Raw genomic sequence first — 24985 nt, 5'->3', positions numbered from 1 at the left:
TGTGGGAAATAAGTATTATTCCCATTTCCCAGATGAGAAAACTGAGACACTTAAAAATAAGTGATTTTTTTTTTTTTACCTTTGTCACAAAACTACTAAAATGTCAAATGTAAGGCTTCAATTCATGTCTCTTAACTCCCAACAGTGATATTTTCTCATACACACACAAATATATATGTTTCTCCACAGACAAGTCATGAAAAGTACCCCTCCCTTCTGGAAATCAGTATAATTTTTTAGCAGCATCCAAAGCATATTTCTTCCTACATACTGACTGTCCTAGTTTGTATTATCTGAAATTTTCTGTTACCATCAATGCTTTCTTCCATTACCAAAGCTGAGTAACATAGGGATTTAGATTCTGTTCTGATGTCCCATCTTCCCTTAAGATTTTTTCCTAAGAAATATGAATATGAAGTAAACTTCCAAATGTTTGTTGCTATCCATATATGCAATATGTAAAGTTCATAGTAACGATTTTTATTGAAATAATTAGAAAATCTGAACTCTTTCCCCTTTATGAAATATTCACTTAAGGGAACCTAGTCATTTAAGATTAAAATTTAAATACAGAACAAGTGAAGTATAAAAATGTAGTGGTTTTCTAGATAAAATTATTTTGACTGGAGAAATAGCAGTTATAATTCTTTCTTAACAATTGTTTAGATAATAGTTCACTCTCTTACTTTGAGGGGTTTTTTTTAATATGAAATTAAAATGTCATTCAGTTGGCCAGATGATATTTTAAGTCAGAGAAAAATATATTTTATTATTCTGAGGTTTTATTTCTGTATTTAAAAATTCAACATATTACATGATTAAATAGTTTTAAAAACATTAAATCTAAAAGACATCTGTTTGTAGTTTTATCTCTTTGTGCAGTTATTTTTTGCTTCAGTGACAATAAAGCTATCTTTTCTTCTCAGATACTAGCAGTAGTCAACCTAAGCCTTTCAGACGAGTTAGGCTTCAGCCTCAGACTTTAAGAACAGGAGTCCGGGGTCGTCAGTTTAACCGACAAAGAGGTAAGATTCTCTCTTGTCTGAGAATATGGTTGGGATGAGGAGAGGAGTATTTCATATGACTCAGAACAAGTGTCCTAAACCTGAGCAAATTAAGATCATCTATCAAATATGTATACTTCAGGGGCTAATTTGGGGAAGAGGTTTATTGCATCATATGACTATATTTACCTATATGACACATTACTTAATCATGTTCTTTCCTCATGTTTAAAGTACCATTTGAAAAATTAAAATATCTTGATCTTTAACCATTACTTCTTTTATTTCCTTTTTATATATAACAAAAGAAAGCATTTTTTGTGATTCCATCTAACACAAAGATAGAGGAGCCTTTTAATAATTCCCTTATCCTAATTTTCCTATAGAGAAATTGTATACTGAGTTTGTGTCATAAAAATGTAAAACTCATTTTAAAATATGTAATAGTAATAAAAACTGGAAATAGTTTGTATACTAGCCTATCATATACTATAATGGAAAACCTGATGCCCTTGTTGATTGATTTTTTAAAGGGAACATTTATATTTGCTTCTCATTTTTCCTCCTACAGGTGTGACCCATGCAATGGGAGGCAGAGGAGGACTAAACAGAGGAAATATTAATTAAAAGCTTTGTAAACTATTATTGTAATTGTGAATAAGATTGTTGAATCTGCTACTGTTTTAGTGTAATGTTTAATGAGGTTAAAAGTGCTTTGTACTTAAATTGGTATGCACACATTTCACCATCTTTATTAATAAAATCATTTCCATGTCAAAATATTCTTTTCTTTAAGTTTTTCCATATCTTCTTTTAAAATCAGGCTTAAGGACATTTATACCAAACATTGGATAATGTCTGTCCGGAACGGGTGGTGATTAAGTTTGCTGTTCTGCTAGGCACATCAATGTTGTAATATCGATCTAGATTAAAAGAAAAAAAATTTTGATGAAATGAGAATAATTTGCTTTTATTATTCCATTATATCCTTTCCCCCAATTTGAACATTCAAATTTTCTAATGGATAAGACACATAATAGTTTGAAATATGAGCTTTTTTTACTACATTTCAGATATGATATTACTAATAATTTCTAATTGAGTATTTTTCAAAAGTATCAGAGGTCATATACAACTATGGTCCATCTGGTCCAACCTTGTCACTTTTTAGATGAGAAACTTGAGGCCCAGAAGCATTAAATGACATTCCCTACATCCTTCAAAGAGTAAGTGAAAGAGCTAGGAGTTGAAGCCCAATTCTTATTCTAAACTAACAAATGAAATCCTTTTAAAGTTCACTTACATGTTATTTGTCAAATTATTCAACCCACCTCCCTCCAAAAAAAGTGTCCACACTAATCTATAAAAAAATGAAACATTGCAGGAAAATTCTTGGGCTAATTAAGTGAATTTAGTAAACTTAAATTGATATATTCTATATTATAAAGCTTGCAGGAAACATCACAGATGTCAGGTTGAAGCTACAAGATTTTACTTAAATTATTACTCTTATTTAATTTTACCTAGTTCTAAGCTCAGTAATGAGAGGATACAAATTTTTATACCTAAATTGAATTTAAGTGATTATTTCAAAGCTATTTAGATTTTATCTGTAGTCAGTCTACAGTTGTCTTTTTTTCAATTATTCATGGTTAAATAATCAGTTCAGATAGCTATTAAGATATATCTTAATCACTTACCTTTAGAAAAAGCATAGTAATCATAACCATCAGGTTTCCTAATGTTAGGCAGTGCTATAGCTGAGGTAACCATTTTTGGAAGACCTCTCCAAATTGTATTCAATTTAACTTCATTATGAAGGAAACCTGTGTGTGACATATTTTTTATATATTAAAAAAAATTTAATAAATAGATTATAAACTTAAATCAGACCATGAGCCAAACTGAGAAAATGAAACCCTTTTCCCAGACAGAAAAGTGAGATAGAGAGAATATAGCACTTAGCTTTGGGGTAATTTCTTGGAATAAAGGCCTTATACCCAATAACTCAAGTAGTGACATAATTTTAAATTCTAGACTTCCCCCGATTTAAACTACTTAGGTGTTTACACATAGCTTTATAATATGAAGCCAAATAACAATCATTTAAACTTTAATTCCTAACACATGTAAGAAAATGTGCGGTTTACCTTTTTGATAAGTAACTCTGACAGGTGAATAGCTTATTCTGATAGTATGTGTTTGGGAGGGAATGATAGCCCGTTCATAGCGTCGCCTTCTGATTTGGGTGGGTTCTCCATAAACTGAATAGTTTATAGTGGATCTTCTTCCAGAACACTTTCTAACTGGTTCCTGTTGGTAAGTATACTGCTGAATGGTGCCACCTAATATGAAAATAGATTATATTGTAAAAGTTGTTCAAATAAGAAAAAGTTAAAAGTAGCTTTCAAAGGATGGACTGGTTAATTCATGTTTTTTTATGTTTTAAGCATCAAAAAAATTATTTCAAGAGACATTACAGTAAAATCATTAATTATTAAACTAATTAGCAAAGAGGAATTTTTAGTTGAACTAACTTAGCCCTTTCAGTTTGTGAATCAGAAAAATTGAAGCCTGAAAATGTTGTGTAACTTTACAAAGATATGGCAGCAAATTACTAGTAGAAAACAAATCTAGGGCATTAGAACCCAATCCTGTGATTCCCAGGCCAGTACTCCCCCATCAATAAGGCAGTTGTACCCAAAAATATCTTTGATACCAGTAAACCTAGTAATTAACAGACATTAAATAGATGTGTTTCCCTGGCAAAGTTTTAGCTACCAAGTATGTTGGCTTGTGTACAAATCTTGAAAATGTCTAAATCTGCAGATAATTTGAATGCTACATACCTCTCTTGAAAAAATACACAGATTCTGGCCTGTTTTTGTATTTTGCTATTGATAGAGCTGCGACTATTTTCCCATTTAGACCTCCAAATCCTTTAGCAATTGGTTTAGGATAACCTGGATCTTTTATGTCATTGGTGAACCGCCAGTAATAAGAATCCTAATATGTAAAACAGAAAAGATTAGTAGATCTTGGCAGGAGAGGTGGGGGTGGGGAGAGAAAGGGAGAGTTTAATAAATACTTCCTATATTAACCTTTAACTTAGTGGAAAATATTTTTTGTAAGTCATCTCCTTCTAACATGCTGCTAAGGTAATTTAAATTCATTTAGAATCACAGAACCATAGACCTAAACTGGAAGAACCTCCTCTCATTTTACTGATAAAGAAACCAAATTAAGTGTCCTGTCCAAAGGCAAACAAGTAATAAGAAGCCAAGGTAATGAAATCTAAGTCCTTTCCAAAGCATAAACGCCTCAACAATTTCAATACATTAAATAAGCGTTAAATGCTTCCATCCTGCTAGGTGTTGGGAAACTTTCAGTTTCCTGCCTTAAGGAAGATTGCATTCTATGAATTAATACCATATCTGTGAACAAATAAATTTAATAATAAAAAAATAGATGTCACGAGAAAGTCTTGGAGAGTTTTCATTCTGTGAATTCATAATGTATCTGTGAGCAAATAAATATAATGTTAAAACAAATGTCAAGAGAAAATCTTATATTTCATGGTATGGAGGGTTTGTGTCAGGAAAAGTCTCATTTAGGAAGTAGCAGCTAAGTTATTCAAGATTCTGTAAAATGGAGTTGAGGGGATATATTCTGAATCTGATATATTTGTGCAAAGGGACCAAAAGAAGAGATAGATTGTATGGGGAATAGGTAGCAGATTAATTTGACAGGAATAAAGAGTGGATGAAAGGGGTGGGAGTGAAGAGGGAGAGGCACAAATTCATGCCAATACCAGTGAATATATTCCATTTGAGGAGCAACCTCACTAGGTTTAAAGAGCCCCATTATCAAAAATTTTACAGCTAACAAATTCTCTTTTGCTTATTTTTGACTATTGAAATTCATGAGAGCCTGCTACTAAGGGGTAGAGGGTTTTCATTTATCATTGGTTAGGAGTAGCCTAAATTGATTAATCATTAAATATGTGTCTACTAAAAGATTAAATTGAATTCTGTGCTTACAGATGCAATTCATCTTTTTATAAATCAGAGGAGAAAGAAAGTTTATTAACTGTGGGTAATCTTAAGACTGTTGTTCCAGTCATTAAATATCCATTAACAAGAACATGCATAGGATTGCTCTGTGATACTTCACATGAACTTATCTTTTTGAATCCTTATGACCAATAATACATCAGTGAACAAAATTACCACTGCTTTTTTTTTTTCCTTTAAGTTAGTTTCCTCACCTTAAAAAAGAAAGTTTTTCCTTCACAGTTACATCTAGTAAAAACAGTGTCAATGGGAGAAGGGATGCCCCAAACATCAGTAATCCTCCGAGCTGGTGATGGTGGAGTGAATGGATTCAGCAACCAGAAATAATGACCTAAAGATGTAATACAAGAATAAATAGTCACTTAGTTTTATCACAAAGGCCAGTTTATAGGAACTCTTTCAAGGAAGCCATCCTTATATGTACAAAAACATTTTGGAAAAAAGCAAATCAATATATGAATAAATAGTATTAGTGTTATTCAGAATTGTTGTCCAATGTGAAAATCTTAACATTTTCAAAACTACTAGGATACTAGTAGCTAGTAGTATCCTATTTTCTAGGATAGCTATTAAGATTTTTCAAGATGCAATTTTTTCAATAGCAAGGTGATTCAGGCCAGTTCCAATAGTCTTGTGATGGAGAGAGCCATCTGCACTCAGAGAAAAGATCATGGGGACTGTGTGGATCACAACATAGTATTTCACTTCTTTTTTTGTTGTTTGCTTGCTTTTTGTTTTCTCATTTTTTTTCTTTTTAATCTGCAGCATAATTGTAGAAATAGTACAGAAGTATATATTGGATTACTTGCCATCTGGGGAGGAGGTGGGAAGGAGAAAAAAAAAATTGGAATGCAAGGTTTTGCAAGGGTGGATGTTGAAAGCTATGCATGTGTTTTGTTTTTAATTTTTTTATTTATTATAATAACTTTTTATTGACAGAACCCATGGCAGGATCATTTTTTTTTACAACATTATCCCTTGCACTCACTTCTGTTCCGATTTTTCCCCTCTTTCCCTCCACCCCCTCCCCCAGATGGCAAGCAGTCCTATATATGTTGAATATGTCTATGCATGTGTTTTGAAAATAAAAAGCTTTTAAAAAAAGATTTGTCAAGAAATGAGTTTGAAGGGTTTTCAGAAAAGGATTGAGAGTTAAAATTTCGATTTCAAATAATCTGATGCTTACAAGGTTAATATGTATTCTTCCTTAAAGTTCACCTCTATCATGATATGGAGGTGACCCTGAGTCCTTGAAAGCAATGCCTACAGAGCTCAAGCCGCCAGGTTTCTACTAAATTGGCAAGGCTTTGAGTGTCATCCTGTCAATAGTCTATGTCAGTGTTCAAGGAACAAATAGTTATTTTCAGAGAAGCCAAAATCCAGAAGGCTGGACAGAAGGTGATGGCATTTTTAGTCACTTCAATTCACTTAGAATGTTTAATAAAGTATAGTAGAGTTGCAGCCTGTGTAAAAGAAAAGAGTACCCAGATCAGAAAAACTAATGGATCTGTGAAGCAAGCACTGAGATGCAAATACATGGAATAGGATTATGATAGAACTGAAATTTGCGTTGCAACCATCTAGCTATGACCTTGGACAACTCATCTACTTCCCTTCCTACCTTCATGTGTGTGTGTGTGTGTACACACAACTATGCATCAAGCTTTAATTTAGTGACATCTCAAAAACAAGGTTATCTTTCCAAAAGAAAGGAAATGGAAATTTTGAAGTCATAGTAGTCAACATAAATGAAACTGGCCCAACCTTATGAGTGGAAAAGAAACATCCTATCTGACCAAGTATTTTGAAATGCATTTATTTTTTTTCAGTCTCTGGGTAAGCAACTACATTTTTCAAACAACATGTTTTACAAAGACAGTATCAAAGTCCCAGACTCTAGCAGTATCATGAGTAGATTCAACATCCCACCCCCACAACCAAGACAATATTTCACAGCTGCAGTATTCTCATAAATGGCACAAAGTCAAAAGTAAGAAGAGATTTTTTTTTTTTTTTAATGTTCAGCTCACCTCTAAATGCAACTAATGTCCCATTGCGCAAAGTAGTCAGTCCATCTACTGGCTTCCCGTTGCATAAGTTAGTCTCATCTGAAATGATTAGTATAAAGTATACATTGGTAGGAGAATGGGATGAAGAAGGGAAGGAGAATATTAAAAAATAACTTTTTTTTTTCATTCCTCTAGATTCTACTACATACAGTGGGGGTTTTTTTGTTTTGTTTTGTTTTGTTTTGGGGGGGGAAGTATCCTAATTTCTGCTTTAAGATAACAATTCAAACCAGAAGGGATGGGATTGTGATTCAATGATGATAAGATGATCATATATTTAACAGAACAAGCTTTTTTAAAAAGCTTTTTCATGGAATTTAAATAGTCAGATGCTATAGGTTCTGGTTATGTGGCCTTGGACAAATAACTCCTAGACTTCAATTTCCTCCAGTGAATGAGCATATTGGACTTCCAGATGATTTCTGAATCCAAGTCTAAAAACTTTGTAATGTTATAAGGAAACTTTAACCCAATGTGGAAAATCTTTATTTTTTTGTTTTTGTTTTTGTTTTTCAATTCTGCAGATGGACAATAAATTAGATTCAGAATTGAAAAGGAATAAAAATAGATTACATTTGGGAAATTTTGCATTGTTTTGAAAGACTCAAGTATTTTCCCTGAAACAAAAAAAACAGATATTTTTTAAACCCAACAGATTTCCAATATGAGACATGGAATAACAACATCTCTAAAGAATCATAATTATAGGTTATTTTAAGGCAATAAGGAACTTTAATACAGATTATAGACTAAACACATTACCAGTGAAGAAATGTATACAAAAAGTCACATTAAAGAGATTTTTTTTTTAAATTATGACTACAAAAGGAAGTCAAATAGAAAGAGCTAAGGCAAACGAATGAATAAATGGATGAAACAAAAACAAATTAAGGACCTTTTAGAAGCAGCATGACAGTAGATAGAAATTGTACATGAAGAACTCAACTCATTGGCTATGGACCATCTCTACTCTAAGGCATTCTCTAGCTGCAATAAAAATGCCAACCTTTATAGGGAGAGACAATTCTCTTTCAGGGAGTTATCCCAATGAAATCATTAGATCAGTCTATATCCTATTGTGTACCAGGTGCCATGGTTAAATCCTCATGCTAAAAATACGAGTAAACAAAATAGTCTACCTTCAAAGATCTTACATTCTTATAGAAGAAAATAGCAAACGATTGAGCCAGCACAAAATAATAGGAAGGGCCATTTTCCAAGCATATTCTAATATGTATATGTAATAGTATTGTCCAATAAGTAATTAGCTTTAAGTGCTTGGTTGTCCAAGTGCACCTACTCAGAGTTTCATCCCTTTACAGGTAAGGTTGAAGTTTTCAAAAATATTTTATCAAAAAGATGAAATGTTTATAGGAGAGTCTACAGACTTAAAATTCAGCCAACTTTTTTGGACAGTATGAAAAAAGTGTAAGTGTCTTAAAGAGAATTATTCACAATGAACTTTCTTGGCTCACTTGAATGGTCACTGTAGTACTTAGTGCCTTGGTTTCAAAAAACTGATGATTCTTGCCTACCTAGAGAAACATTTCAAATGTGAACAGCTTCAAGATACCAGAAACATTTCAGGAATGGCTGGTAGAAAATAAGGGTTCTTCAATTCAAGACGACTGAAATTATCTACTGAACTGCCTTTGTGCCTATGTAACAAACTTTTTGAAATATCTTTTTGGAGTTTTGGTGAGCTTATTTTTTTTTTGTTTACTTGCATGTTTAACTTTTTAAGTTAGACAAAGTATTAAACTCAGTTAAATAATTTACTCTCGAATGTTTCCTATAAAAAACAAAGTACCAAAACATGATTACCAGTTTCCTAATTCTTTTAAAGAATAACCTAAAAATCCCCATCTCCTAGTCTTAGGTAATAATCTCTAGAAGTAGCCTAGACAAATCAAAATCTATCAAAGATAACAAAATTAAACCACTTCCAGATGTTCTACCTTACCATTTTTCCTTTGATTCTTATCATGGCTATTCTGATGGAATGTGTATTTTTCTGATTTTGAAAACTAATCATTTCAAATAATATAATTTCGTAGACATATCATCAATATATTTAGAATAGAGAAGAATATCAAATTGTTTAAATTACCTGAAAGCAATGGGGTGTTACTAAAGTCTTGACCAGGTCTCCTTTCCACATACATGTTAGAACCTGGGATACCTATTGGAAAAAACACAGGAGGTCTAGGATTCAGATAAGGCTTCTCCTGCTCAAAAATCAAACCTTCATTCTTTGGAGTGACTTCTGGTATAGTAAGAGAAGTTGTTATTTCTGAGTTTGGCCTTCTGTTGGGTCCAGGAGTGGTTTGGGGGGTAGCCTCCTCCAGCGGCATAGAATTCAGATCAGTTACTGTTGATGTCTTCAGGGTAGTTGTCTTTTCACTTGTAGTTGTGATTTTAGATGTAGTTTCTGGTTTCTGAGGTGCAGCTGTAGGCTTCTTGTTTGTTACTTTAGGATCTGGAGTTGGAACCAAAGGAGTAGCTGTTTCTTTAGTTACAATGGTTGTTTCCTTGGCTTTTGTGGTTGTCTCTTTTGTCTTAGTGGTTGTCTTTATGGGTTTGGGTGTGATCACTTTAGGGGCAGTAGTTGTCGTTTTAGGCTTCGGTGTCACTTTGGGGGCAGTAGTCGTCTCATCTGGAACAGTAGTTGTTTCTTTGGTTGTGGTGGTTGTCACTTTAGAAGCAGTAGTCGTCACTTTAGGAGCTGGCTTTTTAGGGGTGGGAGTTGTCACTTTAGGAGTTTTCTCATCTGATGAAGTAGTTTTTTCAGTTTTTTCTTCAGCTGTAGTAGTTTTCTCTTTAGCAGTAGTCGTCACTTTGGTGGCAGTAGTTGTTGCTTTAGCTGTAGTAGTTGTCACTTTAGTTGTCACTTTCGGTGAAGTGACTGCTCTGGTTGTCACTTTAGTGGTTGTACTTGTCACCTTTGGGGAAGCAGTTGTAACTTTTGGAGTAGCAGGTGTATCTTTTTCAGTTACTTTATCCTTAGAAACTGTAGTCACTTCAGGTGTAGTAGGTACAGAAGTTATATCTTCAGGTGTGGGCTTAGAGTCCTCTGGTGTAGGTTTAGGGTCTTCAGGTGTAGGTTTGGGGTCTTTGGGTGTGGGCTTAGGGTCCTCAGGTGTAGCTTTGGGATCTTTGGGTGTGGGTTTAGGGTCCTCAGGTGTAGGTTTAGGGTCCCTCAGGTGGCTTTGGGATCTTTGGGTGTGGGTTTGGTCCCTAGGTGTAGGTTTAGGGTCCCAGGTGTAGCTTTGGGATCTTTATGTGGGTTTAGGATCCTCAGTTGCAGGTTTAGGGTTTTCAGGTTAGGTTTTAGTCTTTGGGGGGGCTTAGGGTCCTCAGGTGTGCTTTGGGATCTTTTGGGGTTTAGGGTCCTCAGGTGTGGTTTAGGACCTCAGGTGTGGCGGATCTTTAGGTTGGGGTTTAGGATCCTCAGGTGAGGTTTAGGGTCTTCAGGTGTAGGTTTGGAGTCTTTGGGTGGGCCCAGGGTCCTCAGGGTAGCTTTGGATCTTTGGGTGGGTTTGGGCCTCAGGTGTGGGTTTAGGATCCTGGTGTAGCTTTGGGATTTTAGGGTGGGTTTTGGATCCCGGTTAGGTTTAGGGTCTTAGGGTAGGTTTGGGCCCTTTGGTGTGGGCTTAGGGTCCTCAGGGTAGCTTTGGGATCTTTGGGGTGGGGTTTAGGGTCCTCAGGTGTAGGTTTAGGATCCTAGGTGGCTTTGGGATCTTTAGGTGGGGTTTTAGGATCCCAGGTGTAGGTTTAGGGTCTTCAGGTGTAGGTTTGGAGTCTTTGGGTGTGGGCTTAGGGTCCTCAGGTGTAGCTTTGGGATCTTTGGGTGTGGGTTTAGGGTCCTCAGGTGTAGGTTTAGGATCCTCAGGTGTAGCTTTGGGATCTTTAGGTGTGGGTTTAGGATCCTCAGGTGTAGGTTTAGGGTCTTCAGGTGTAGGTTTGGAGTCTTTGGGTGGGGCTTAGGGTCCTCAGGTGTAGCTTTGGGATCTTTGGGTGGGTTTAGGGTCCCGGAGGTTTAGGATCCCTCAGGTGTAACTTGGACTTTAGGTGTGGGTTTAGGGTCCTGGTTGTAGGTTTAGGGCTTCAGGTTGGTTTGGAGTCTTTGGGTGTGGGAGGGCCTCAGGTGTAGCTTTTGGATCTTTGGGTGTGGGTTTAGGGTCCTCAGGTGTAGGTTTAGGGTCCTCAGGTGTAGCTTTGGGATCTTTAGGTGTGGGTTTAGGATCCTCAGGTGTAGGTTTAGGGTCTTCAGGTGTAGGTTTGGAGTCTTTGGGTGTGGGCTTAGGGTCCTCAGGTGTAGCTTTGGGATCTTTGGGTGTGGGTTTAGGGTCCTCAGGTGTAGGTTTAGGGTCCTCAGGTGTAGCTTTGGGATCTTTGGGTGTGGGTTTAGGTTCCTCAGGTGTAGGTTTAGGGTCCTCAGGTGTAGGTTTAGGGTCCTCAGGTGTAGCTTTGGGATCTTTGGGTGTGGGTTTAGGGTCCTCAGGTGTTGGTTTAGGGTCCTCAGGTGTAGCTTTGGGATCTTTGGGTGTGGGTTTAGGGTCCTCAGGTGTAGCTTTGGAATCTTTGGGTGTGGGCTTAGGGTCTGCTGGTGTAGGTTTAGGGTCTTTGGGTGTAGGCTTAGGGTCTGCTGGTGTAGGTTTAGGGTCTTTGGGTGTAGGCTTAGGGTCTGCTGGTGTAGGTTTAGGATCTTTGGGTGTGGGTTTAGGGTCCTCAGGTGTAGGTTTAGGGTTTTTAGGTGTAGGCTTAGGGTCCTCAGGTGTAGGTTTGGGGTCTTTGGGTGTAGGTTTGGAGTCTTTGGGTGTAGGCTTAGGGTCCTCAGGTGTAGGTTTGGGGTCTTTTGGTGTAGGTTTGGGGTCTTTAGTTGTGGATTTAGGGTTCTCAGGCGTAGGCTCAGGGTCCTTGGTTGTGGGCTTAGCATCTTTAGCAGCTGTCATTGTCTCTGTAGTCAGTGTTTCTTTTGCTGAAGTAGTTGCCTCTTTAGCTGTAGTTGAGGTCTGTTTATCTGTATTAGTCACCTCTCTAGTTACAATTGTTGTCTCTTTAGCAGCTGTGGATGTCTCCTTTTCAGTTGTTGTCTCTTTTGATGTGACCTTTTTACTCTCCTTGGAAGCTGCTAGAGGTGCTGCTGTAGTCACTTTAAGGGTTGTGGTGACTTGAGTGGGCCGAGAGGTAGGAACACCAGTGTCAGGAGCAACAGTGGGTTTGTCTAATCCACTTCCTGTGTCCTCCACAACTGGAGGTGCTGGAGTAGGTTTATCTTTAGGGTTTCTCTTCTTCTTTGAATCTTTAGCTATGGAAAAATGCACATCTCAAGTTATTCTCTGAATAGTCCTTGCATTGCTTTCACATACAGGTCCTGCCTCTCACACTTACTAGTTGTGTGATTTTGGTCAAATTCTGTAACTTCTTGGGGCTTCAATTTCCATATTTAAAAAATGGATCTAACTACCTGTATTCCCTGCCTCACGATGCTATCATCTATATCAATAGAGAGAAAAATGTAAAGGATAAAAAGCATCAAGAAAATATAATATATTATTATTATAGAGGGGGCAACTTATGGAAGTTCAGGACAAATAAGTATGCCCATCCCTTCTAGTACCATTATTCTTCTTTCCCAAATGTCTCTTCTCTTTATTTCTCTTCTCCAATTTGTTCTCTCACTCTTATCATCCTATAATCCCAGTTCTCTTCTCTGTTATCTCAAGAAACACTATTGTCTCAGCTCCAGTTCTTTCTTCCTGTATATATATGCCTATGAGCTGTTATTCTTTCTCTACTTTTCTTTCTTCTCTAGTCTCTCTCTACTGTTCTTACATATATGGAATCTAATATAGATTTCTGCAGTAAAACAAAAACAAAACAAAACCAAAAGTTGTATTCCCCACCAGTTTTCCTCAAGACATTTATAACTTAAGGTAATATGGGGAATACCCCTGAGGTAAATATGGAATAGATGTGAAAACACTAGCCAACTCAGGTAGCAGAGAGATCAAGGAGTCCAGGAGCACCAGAGAGGAGAGAATAAATTGTAGGTGCAAAGTCACTGAGTAGGAAGAGATATATACAAATATATGAGTGGGAAGATATATGTATATAGGCAGCAGAAAAAAAAGAGTAAGGGGAGTGAATAGAGTGAGGAATGGTGGATGAGATTTGGGACTTAAAGAAAAGAGAGAGTATAAGAGCCAGTAAGAATAATCCTCCCCTCATCCCTTGTACTCCTGGTACCTATTAAGTTGCTAAGAATGGTCAATTCTACTTCTACAACATGTCATGAATCCATGCCCTTTTCCTTCACTTCCAGCCCTACTTCAGGTTCTTATCACTTCTTTCCTAGATTGTTGCAACAGCCTCATAACTAGACTCCTATTTACCACTCTGTCCTCTATACCACTGCCAAAAATTTCTGAAAGCAAAATCTGACCACGTCACTCCCCCTCATAAAAACCTTCCTTCTCACCTTGAGGACAAAAACAAAAACAAAAACAAACAAACAAACAAAAACTAGCTCCAGCCAGCCTTTTCAGGTTTATTTCATAACATTCCCCATTATGGACTATATTCCATCCAAATTGGCCTAATTGCTTTTCATGGAATGTAGCATTCTTTCACCAGCCTCCATGTTTTTATGTAGGCTGAAGTTCCCTCTCCAGCTTTCTGAAAGCTCAGAACAGATGCCACCTCCTCAGACACAGACACACACACACACACACACACACACATACACACGCACCCACACAAACACATTCCCAAGAATGGAAATAATAAATCACTTCAAATAGTTGCATTATTTGAATTCACACTGTAGATTTCAATATTTCCATTGGGGTGGAGCCACTACCATATTTTATAGAATTACAAGTTCAAATAGTATAAATTTGAATGCATTTCAGGGGATTCATTATTCCCACTAATTAGGACCTACTTCTATGTGTGTGTGTGTGTGTGTGTGTGTTCACATATATAGGCAATCCCTATATATGTTTGCGTGTGTGTGTGTGTATGTGTGTGTGTGTGTGTGTGTGTGTGTGTGTATATATATATATATATATAATATCCCCAAATATTTACTGCAGTTTTAAATTTAATAGCCAGAAACATACAGCTATGTATTTATATTTATGTGTAATATATGTATTCCAAGGATAAGAACTGTTTTTCTTCTATTCTTGTATCTCCAATACCTTGTACATAATAAGCATTAAGAATTGGGTTGAATTGGATTGGAAAATTCATTGTTTTTGTTAATTTGCTATAAGAGGTTAGTCATTAATTTCCTCTAGGATCCTCATCTTGGCCTATTTTCTAATTTTATTCAAACATAATTTCCAAAAATCTTCTGAAACCGTATTACATGGTTATTGTCCCTTCCCCAACTTTAAAAAGAAAAATTAATCACCAAATTCTACTACCTCCACCCAATATTTTCAAGTTATCAAATCTTAATTTAGCATTGATATAGTATTTGATCTGTATCAATGCTCAAACCTTTGGGTTTCTTCTTGAGTGCTGAATTAGCAGCTGAATTTTTAGAAGACTTGGTTTTCCGAACAGTTGAAGAGGAAGAAGAAGAGGAAGAGGAGGATTCCTGATTTTCAGAAATAGAATGTTCTGTAATTAAATAAAGAAGTGGATTGTGTGAACTGTAACTTTTCCACAATAGTCCATCCAGTTCCAATGAAACAAGAATGGAGTCAGATCTCTTATTGTTCAGAAAATGTCTACTTCCTGCATTAATTTGAGTAAAAGGGCTCATTAAGAATTCCCTTGCACATGATAGGACACATTTCAGAGTCATGGAAGAAGATTATCAGACTGATGTTGGCTAGACCAATTTCTCTCCCATATCCCATCCTTGCCAATACTCTTCCAAAGTACAACATTCTTAGAAGCCAGATTGAGGGCATACTTAAATGGAGCTTTTTAGATCATGTTGATTTTTACCTATTTTCAATCCTGGGTTTGGGAAACCAAAGAGAGATTAATGATTATGATTTTGCCTTACCTGCTCTTTAAAAAAGAGAGAGAGAGAGAGAGATTTGTTTTAAATTGTTCATTTTCAATGGAGACAAGTAGGTGGCTCAGTGGCTAGAGTGCTGAAACTGAGTTTAAGTCCTACTTTAGACATTAGAGAGCTCTGGGACCCTACACAAGTCATATTACTATTTTCCCAGTTTTCTGTTCTGTAAAATTATTTATTAAATGAGATATTTTAAGTGCCTTGCAAACTTTAAAAGATACATATATATATATATATATATGTATAGCTATTTTTTCCATACAAATTATTAGTCTTTTATGTGTCTGAATGTTTGTAACTTTTCAAAGTCCTATGATTAAGTGCTAGCACTAGTCCACCATCTGCATGTTATATATTTACTTAGGAAAAACTTCCATTTGTCACAGTTATCTTCTTCCTACCTTCTGTTATTTCCTCTGATTCTACCACTTTGTCAGGGGTCCTCTTCTTGGGAGGTTTGGGGGAACGTTTAGTTGTTGATTTGACAGTTTGAGGAGCTTCTGGAGATGGCCGAGGAGTTTTTGGAGATGGTGGTGGCGTTGTTGGATTATGTACTAAAAACAAACAAGATCAATCAGTTAGTGCCAATCTCACAATGTATATAATTATCAAAACTATTTAACTGTTAAGAGTAAATCTAGTCATACATGGGGTCCTTTTCATTTTGAATACATCTGTCACTTCTAGCTAAAAATATATCTAATTATGTGAGCAAATGTTCCTACAAACAAGTCCAGGTGGATTCCTAAGTATCTAGTTTGCAAACATTAGTAATTGGGTCACTTCTGAAGGTAGTTACTCTTAAACCATTTCTGTGGTAGGATGTAATGAAAAGAGCCATGAATTTAGCAATCTCAGGACCTGACTTTGAATCTCTACTCTGTCATGTTCTTGCTGCCTGCATGACTCTGGATGAGTCATTTCATTGAGCCTCAGTTTACTCATACATAGAAATAGAAGTGGTCTAGAAGAAATCTAAGGACTCTTCCAAATTTGGATCAGTCTCTATTATCAAACAAATATACTTTCCCAACCTGATGTAAACCCCACTCTAACACACACATATATCCTTCTCTTTAGTTAGAACATTGTGTAGGAGAGACCTACAAGCCAGACAACTGACAAGATTAGCCATTTATCCTTCTGAATTGTATTCTCCCTTGAATAAAGGTGATTGGGCAAAGCATTTGACTGCCTGGCACAGCAGATAAAAGGTTGGCTTTGGAGACAGGAAGACCTAGCTTCAAGTTTTGCTTCTCACATACATTAGCTGTGAAATCATGGGAAAAATCACTAGATCTCTCTAGGTCTATAAGATGATTTTAAATATGAGTAGCCCATCTTCCTCAGTATGTAGTTTTCCATAATGAGAGTTCCCTACCTCCCCCCCCATCACAGATTTGAACAATACACACACACACACACACACACACACACACACACACATATATAATTTTGAGATTTTTTCTCTGAAATGTTTTATTTCTCTGCATCCCCTCTTCACCACCACCACCATCCCCATTTCCTCTCTTCATCTTCTGTGACAAACAGCCAAAACAAATGCCAGTGTTCTGAGTGAGGTTAGTCTTACTCACCCTCTGTTCTTCTGATAGCTGCATGAGTTCTGAGCTAAAATGTTTAATTAGGAGGGTGTTGTCTCCATCATTTTTGGGATATGCGCCAAATAAAGCACTGACCAGCTAATATCTCCCCATGGACTCTGCTGCCTTAGCAGTTTTCCTATCTTTTCCCTCTCCTCCAAAGAATTGGGATCACCCTTATCAGGTGTTTCAAGAATGTTTAGGAAAAAAAGATAAGATTATGCAAGTGTTTTTTTTTTTTTTAATTTCCCGAAACTATCTCATTTTCACGAAAGAGATTTTGCAAGTAATACCTTGGCAAGAGACATAATCAGGTATTTAAGATTCTCTTATTGTTGCTATTTTTCTATCCTAAAAAAAAAAAAAAAAAAACCTAAATAGTTTTTAGTAAAGTTAAGGGTAGGGACTGAACCTGTTATTTTATTAGTATAGAAGACTATTTTATATACACTATCATTAACATGCTATTTGTATACTATACTGATGAAGTAAATACTATTAGCATACTCTCAGTATAATTTAGAAGATTGTATTTATCTTCAAATTCTTCTTTGTGAAAGAAACTTCCTGTTAAATAGTGCAGATTTTGATCAAATTTATGGTCTTGAAGTGATCAGGTTTAGATACTGGCTGCCTTAACTGAAGTCATTAATTAATGACCATAGCTGACCTCAAAATTCAGTATACAGTGACATGTAAAGGTGGACAAATGCTGGAAAGTGTTTGACTGGAGTTGTGCACTTACTTTCTTCACAGAAGTCTTCATAATCTGGACAGCACTTGCCATACTTTTTACAGGCAGCGTCACAGTCACATTCTCTCCCTCTGGCAAATGACTCAAAGCAACGACCTTTACAGGAAAGCTCTAACCAGAGGAAAACATTAAAAAAAAATTATACATCTGGGTTTGTGTGTATGTGTGTGTGTGTAGATAGATAAATGTCATATACTGAGGTATTCCACAACTTATATTTTAGAGTCAATTTAGATATTTCTTATTTGTAAATTTTTAAAGCATTTCCCCATAAAAACAATTCTTTTTTAGTGGTTAAGTTCCCATACTAGCCCACAAAAATTTGTATTGGAAGGAACCTTTTTATATACTAGAAAGCAACAGCTCATCTTACTTTTGTCATTTACCAACTTTGTGATCTTAGGTAATTGTCTCTATCTTAAGCAGAAATTCCAAGGGGCTTCTCCTCCCAGTTTGTTTTTGTGCTGTTCGGTTTTGACTTGGGGATTTTTTTAAAGACAAACCCGGATATCTTTTGCCTTCTTACCTAGTCTTAAATCATGAAATGAGTGTTGCCTCAGACAAACTGAGATCTGGGACAGACCTTAGCTTAAAAAGGCCAAGGTTTCCCATGCATATGGAGTCATTTCAAGTCATCTTGATCTGTGTCTTGCCTCTGGACTCAAAATGATCTTGGAGGGGAGAGAAAGACTAATAATTTTGCAGGGCCCTGCCTCACTGAAAGTTAAGATATCACCTTCCTGATGACATTGATTCTCTACCAGAAGGAATAACAAACAACGAATTTAGGCAAGTCACTTTACTTCTCTAAGACTCAATTTCCTCATCTATAAAATGAAGGGATTGAACCAAAAGGCTTCCCTTTCAGCTTTAAATCTAAAATCCTATGATTTTGTGAAATACTGTAATATTTAACATTATCCCCTGAATCCTTAAGTAATTCCACAGTTCAGAGACATTATGATTCAAATAGATAATTAGAGATTGTCTGGGAACATAACTACTCTTAATACCATTATTCTTTTGGAAAGTTCTGCTTATGACTCAGGAAGCAAAGGAACTTGTCTCCTCTGTCTCTTCTCTCCATTGCCTTGATGGCCATAGTGATAACTACATGAAGTAGTTATCTGGAAACTCTAGAGGAGTCTCATTCTATTTCTGGCGTGACTTAGACCACCTGTTTGTATGTAAAAGATGTTGAGGTATTTTGTAACTCAGAATGCCTTCATTGTAGGGCAAAGGCTTCAGATATGTGGCTGCAGGGCCACATGTGGCCCCCCCAAACTCCTAAGTTCAGCCTGTATCAAATTAAAATGCAATTGTAAAATATTTAGCAAAATAAATAAAAATATAACAAAATATAAATAATATTACATTTTAAAACTTAAAGCATTTTATGGCCTGCAGAGATTATCATGTACAGATTATAGGACCATTTCTATTTGAATTTGACATCACTTGTGTAGAATGCTATCCAAGTGAAATTTTTCTCTCTCACTACCTCCTCCTCAAAGTAGTCCTTCCACACCTATGAGTTTTATGTCTATCATAAGTCATATTCCATTACAATAAATTCTAAGTATTTGTCTCAATTATTGTAGTGGAATTATATAACATCAAATATTACTTTATATAAATTGGTTTTGGTTTAGATTTGCAGATTTTATTATATATAGGAAAGACTTCTGTGGTAATGCTATTCTTCATAATAGGATTTAATATGTATCATAAGGAATGAATGTGGAATATTTAAATAAATTTGAACAATTCTGATTTAATTACATACCATGGGATATTTATATGTTTTTAAATGATTTTTACCATTTTAAATCATTCCTTAAAAAAAAAAAACCATTAGACTAATTAGGGTCCATTTAAAAGAACATCCTTGTCAAATTACTTTTCAAGTTAATCTTTACATCTAAGTTCAAAAGCAAATGTTACTTTAACAAGTTACAATAGTGATTTTCTATATATTGAATATTAAATTGATTTTATACTCAAGACAAAGTGGTTTAAAATTAATTTTGATTTGGAGCACTGTTGACTTCCAACCTAATTACTTCTAGATTTCAACTTTAATTGATGTTCCACCTTGGGTACCATATTGTTTATAGTTTGATATTCTTTAGAGATCTGATGGCTAATAGTAAACATTTGAATAATATATATTTTACATGAATGTCCTATAGTACAAATGATTAAGCCCTACCTTGAAGCAATGAAACATTCTAAATTCTCAAAAATAAGTATTAATTAGAACATTTCTACATGTAACAAAAAAAAGTCTATACATACTATGTTACTCACATCTAGAAGAGAGGATGGGATATTGATTTCCTAAGACTCTACATAAGAATCAGTTTTTGTGTCTAAAGGTTTTGGTGCTATTTTCAGATACAACAATGCAACATTTATGCAAGGGGAGGGAAAGACATACAACAGTGAAATGAAACATAGAAGCCATTCAAAAATAACAAGGGGATCAGGATCACAGGGAGAGATCTCAGGAAACAGTTCCTATTTTCTTTCCAGAGGGCCTATTGGGCTTAAGAACTTACCCACAGTGCAGACTTTCTTGTAATCAGGACAGCACTCCATGTAGTATTGACAGTTATAATCACAGTTGCAGGCGGCATCTCTAGTATACCCTTCCCCACATCTCCCTGCACAGCTTGGTAAATCTAAAATTACACAATACTAGTGTAAACATGACCAAACCAGCTGATTTGATACCAAGGGAAACATCGAATGGAAAAAAAAAAAAGGTCAGGGAGAAGAAGCATAGGACATAGGGGAATGGGCAGGTTTTACTATGTGCCTATTGGATTGAAAAAGGAAAATATACTGTAGAAAAGGTTTATGGTTGCTGTTCTATTGTCTGACAATGATATCACTTTCTCATTCTAAGGATCCCAATATATGGAGGAAGGTACTCATATTCTTAGGAATGAGAGAGGAATTCATGGGTCCCTGTGACACAGCCATTGTGACCAACATCAGTTCCTGTATCAGGATCAGAAAAAAAGCATTTTTTTTAGTTCCCATTTAAATATTTGCTGGTAGTGGCAACAGATCATCCCCCAGACACTCCTATTACAAGATGGGTTTGAGGTGGGGAACTATACTCTTTAAGGTTCTCAGATGCTCACACTCAGAGGTCAAATGAATGAGAAATAGCCAAATTCCAACAAGTACAGCTACACATGAGAGTAAAGGTAACAAATAGAACTACACAAGGCGACAAAACCACAAGACATAAGCACAATTGTCTTCCAGTGATCAAGCAGCAAACAAGAGAAAAAGCCTCTTAATAATCTCCTTGAGACAAATAGCCATGATTATGCAGTGGTCACTTTGATCTGCTAGAGTGAAAAATTATTTTTGATCTAAAAAGGGAGACTGAAACATGCAGACAAAGACCCAAGATAGTGAACCCAGAGCACCAATAACAAAACCCACAAACATCATATAGATTAGGATGACTCTCAGCCTCACAGGCAAACATGTGTATACATATGCATATGCATACACATATGTACATCTCTATGATTCATACAAACTTGTAAGTAATAGATCTTTGAAACAGCTGAAAAATTAGCTTAGTAGACAAGTTAACAATTCTCAGAAAGGAAATGTGTCCCACCTTTTTATGTTATCATTATTAATCACATTAGTTTCTGTATTTTAGTTTAATCATTGCAAAGTACAGTGAAGGAAGAAAGCTTTTACTATGTGAAAATTAGTATTAAGTTGTCACAATACATAAACTGGAAAGATTTCTCATTTTATTTTCATGATAATCAGAAAGGTTCACCGACACTGAGCTGTTCAGCTTTTCATTTTTGATATTTCATCTGTTTTCATCAATCTAAAAACATCATAGAGACAATATCTAGTACAGCTAATCTGCATTCCTATTTTGACAATCAGGATTTAGCCATTTATTTTAGTATTTTACTATAACAATTCAAGATTAAGAATTTAATTTCACATTTCCAATCTCTTTTTTTTTTTTTCTGTGATTGTTCACCGTGGGAGAGAAATCAGCTCTCAAAAGTCTGGTAATTTTAAGAGGAATCTAATAAAAATAAATCATATATTTAAACCTTTTATTAATGTAGACCAAATCTATGTATACATTGAGATATGTATTCTATTCACTGAAGAGTATATAATATTTATCTAGATCAGAGCAAATATGGCAGAGTAGACAAAGTGTTATGCTTGGAATCAGAGAACTGAGGATTGATGGTTTCAAGGCAAGTCGCTTAATCTTTCAATGCCCCAGACAACTTTCTAGGACTATAAATTACAAATGGGTGAAGAAAAATGTGGAAGCCCAGGTCTAGAACCCTCCATCAAAAAAGCATACAGATACAGAATCAGTCCAGTGACATTTAGGACATTGGATTGATAACCTGGTTTTCAAAACCTATTTCTCTACTTACTTTTCTGGGTAAATCATTTAACCTCATTAAGCCTCAGTCTCCTCATCTATACCATGAAGTGGTTGGTCTGGGGCTTGATGACCTTTGAGATTCCTTCAAGCTCTAGTCATGTGTGTATATGTGTGTGTGTGTGTGTGTGTGTGTGTATATATGTTCAATGCTATCTTATTAAACTAATAATGATCATTCATAACACTTTCTCACACTTAAATAGATATACTTGATGGCAAAACAATGAGTCCATTTATTTAATTCAACAAGAAGATTAGTCAAACTCTTACCCATTATTTTGGCCAAAAGTAGTCAACTTAATTTTTCACTTATTTAATCAATTGCTTCAGTTACATTTCTTGTGGTCACAAACTACTTCTTACAAGTAGTTGGTCAGGCTGTTTTTTTAACCCAACAGGTAGGGAAGAAGGATTAGTTTAATTTAATCCTTAAATAACTGTATCATCTCATACTTTTTTTTTTTTTTTGGTGGGGGTGTTGCAGACCTGTGATTTCATAGTGTGACAAAGTTCTGCCATGAAAGCCCACTTCACTTACACAAGTTGTTATCTCGCCTATAGTGTTAGAGAATTGTCTGGAGCATGCAAAAGTGACTTGCCCATCTTATAGCTATTGCATGGCAGATAGGTCTTGAATCTAGTTTTCTTGATTCTAATACCTATCACCTGTGCAATATGCCAAATTGCCTCTTATCCTCTTTAGGGGTCCTCAAACTACAGCCGGCGGGCCAGATGCATTAGCTAAGGACGTTATCCCCCTCACCCAGGGCTATGAAGTTTCTTTATTTAAAGGCCCAAAAAACAAAATTTTTGTTTTTGCTATAGTCCGGCCCTCCAACAGTCTGAGGGACAGTGAACTGGCCCCCTATTTAAAAAGGTTGAGGACCCCTGCAAAAAATATCTTGAAATGTGGAGGGGTGGAAACCATGGTAAAATATAAAGCACCTTCTACTTCCTTCTTTCCCCACCCCATAAACATAAGCTTATATATTCTTTTTACATGGTTCTTAAGATTTATAGTGTGCTAAAACTAAAAAAAAATCAACAATTTTGTTTAAATGGTAAATTGTGTTTCACAATATTGTTAACGGAATATTGTGCGATAATTCTTAAGTGAAAACCCCCATTTAAGTGATTCAGGCTAAGAATGAAACACCATTTCAAAATTTTGTTGATTAAGGTACCTTGAGAAGAAACTTGTATCAAGAAAAGACAAAACACCACCAGGTGAATCGGAAGCATTTTCCATTCCATGACTCTTTTCAGGTATTGAATCTTCTCTGAAAAACAAAACCAAATTATTAAATGACTAGCTTGAAGAACTACATTATTCTACTTCCAAGGTGAAGACTTGTCATTTTAAAAAGCCATTTCACTGTAAAACTATAATACTTTAAATGTCATCATGGACATCTAAAAATAATTAAAATTTTTTCAATAGTATTTTATTTTCCCAAATACATATAAAGATAATTTTCAACATTCATTTTTGTAAAACTTGTACATTCTAAATTTTTCTCCCTTCCTCCCTTTCCTCCTTTCATACCAAGAAAGCAATCTGATGTAGGTTAAATATGTGCAATCCTTTTTAACATATTTTAATATTTGTCATGCTATGCAAGAAAAATCAAACCAAAAAGGGAGAAATCCCGAGAAAGAAATATTAAACAAACAAAAAGATGAAAATACTATTCTTTGATCCACATTCACTCATTATAATTCTCTCTCTGGATGTGATTGCATTTTCTATCCCAAGTCTATTGGAATTACCTTGAATCACTACAAGCAATTAAATTTTTTGGAGGAGATGATCATGTCTAATTTACAGCACCACACTATAAATAATCTAGTGTTATTACATTACATAGGACAAAAATAATGTTATTTTCAAACTATTATTACTATGAAGCTATCATCATGTCAAAATAAGCTCAAATTTGCTAATATTCTCCCCAAATCACAAATATAAAAACTTTAAATTATAATCTCAATTTAGCCTATACTCAATCATTTCCAAATAACTTAATGATTAAAAATATTTCACCTTGTTACTAAATTAACTCTAGACTTAAATTTTAAAATGTTCTTAAAAATTATTATATATTGTCACTGGATTAAAAAAAATGAATAAGTAGTTTTCAAGAAAATGTACTACAATAAGCACAGAAGATTCTATCATGCCAAATTTTGTTTAAAAAAAATTTTAACATGCTATTTTATTTTTTAAAAACCTTCAGAAAGTTGGATACCACAAAAATGTTCCTTAGAACTCTTCTAAACTTCTAAACTATTATCTCTGCAAAAATTATCCAAAAACCTTCAATAAAGCATCTCCTTTCTGGGTTGAAAAATTAGAACTCAACGGTAAAGCAAAATGACTTCTTTACTCACCGGGCAAGTGTCATGTGTGTATCTCTGATGTCCTGGATGCTTTATATACTGGTGCAAACATATTAGGATGAACCAATTAGTCCAAAGGTTAGACCAAAGCAACAGTGACAACCTATAAAAACAAACTTTCCACATTTATTGGAAGAGAGCCCAGATGACTAGACTTGGGCAACATCTGGAAAACACTTCCATTAAGAAAAATGACTACTACAAAATATATTTAGATTTATTGGACAAAACACATTTGTAATTTCTGAGTGAAGTGAACAAATTGTTCTGAGATGGTAAATGGCTCTGGCAGCCTCAGGGAGTGTGTCAAAGAAGCAACATCCAAATGGGCAAGGAGCAGAGCATCATTTTTTTTCCCCTTCCAACTGAACCTGACAAACAGTAGCTTTGAAATTTGTAAGCCTACAGAATTGCAGTATAGATAGATCTTCCTGGCTTATCAATCAATTAATCCATCAACAGTAAATATTTATTAAGAATCTATCATATGCCAAACACTGGGAATACATATGAATTAATATATATGTATATTTGAATAAATGTATTATAAAAATTTTGAAATAAATACATATGAATAA

General features: G+C 35.3%; 2 protein-coding genes across 5 annotated transcripts in view; one reads left to right on the top strand and one right to left on the bottom strand.

Annotated features, from left to right (window-relative positions):
* The window catches only part of TPR (translocated promoter region, nuclear basket protein), a 61224-nt gene extending 59438 nt beyond the window's left edge, over positions 1-1786 (top strand). For all 4 annotated transcript variants that reach the window (XM_031937042.1, XM_031937043.1, XM_031937041.1 and 1 more), the window contains 2 exons: positions 927-1025; positions 1576-1786. In XM_031937042.1, the coding sequence (XP_031792902.1) occupies positions 927-1025; positions 1576-1631 (155 nt within the window). In that variant the 3' untranslated portion in view covers positions 1632-1786. The remainder of the gene's footprint in view (positions 1-926; positions 1026-1575) is intronic.
* On the bottom strand, positions 1730-23287 carry PRG4 (proteoglycan 4). The gene is made up of 14 exons (XM_031937045.1): positions 23192-23287; positions 20107-20229; positions 17537-17656; positions 15592-15744; positions 14659-14781; positions 11306-12457; positions 10952-11113; positions 9257-10324; positions 7108-7185; positions 5272-5408; positions 3854-4010; positions 3155-3349; positions 2705-2830; positions 1730-1927 (listed from the first exon to the last, which is right to left on the bottom strand). The coding sequence occupies exons 1-14, from the start codon at positions 23259-23261 to the stop codon at positions 1830-1832; spliced, it is 3762 nt and encodes a 1253-aa protein (XP_031792905.1). The 5' UTR covers positions 23262-23287; the 3' UTR covers positions 1730-1829.
* Positions 23288-24985: the final 1698 nt, after the last annotated feature.

Source organism: Sarcophilus harrisii, chromosome 4, assembly GCF_902635505.1.
Source record: "Sarcophilus harrisii chromosome 4, mSarHar1.11, whole genome shotgun sequence".
NCBI lineage: Eukaryota > Metazoa > Chordata > Mammalia > Dasyuromorphia > Dasyuridae > Sarcophilus > Sarcophilus harrisii.
Note: the sequence above shows the minus strand (reverse complement) of the source record. Positions and strands in the feature narration are given on the sequence as shown.

Bases quoted from the DNA above. Each gene is read 5' to 3' on its own strand.
- PRG4 (XM_031937045.1), bottom strand. From the start codon at position 23,261: ATGGAATGGAAAATGCTTCCGATTCACCTGGTGGTGTTTTGTCTTTTC. The intron at 17,657-20,106 runs GTAAGTTCTTAA...TCCTCTGGTTAG, and splicing joins CAAGAAAGTCTGCACTGTGG to AGCTTTCCTGTAAAGGTCGT. The intron at 12,458-14,658 runs GTTTGAGCATTG...ATTTTTCCATAG, and splicing joins ACTCAAGAAGAAACCCAAAG to CTAAAGATTCAAAGAAGAAG.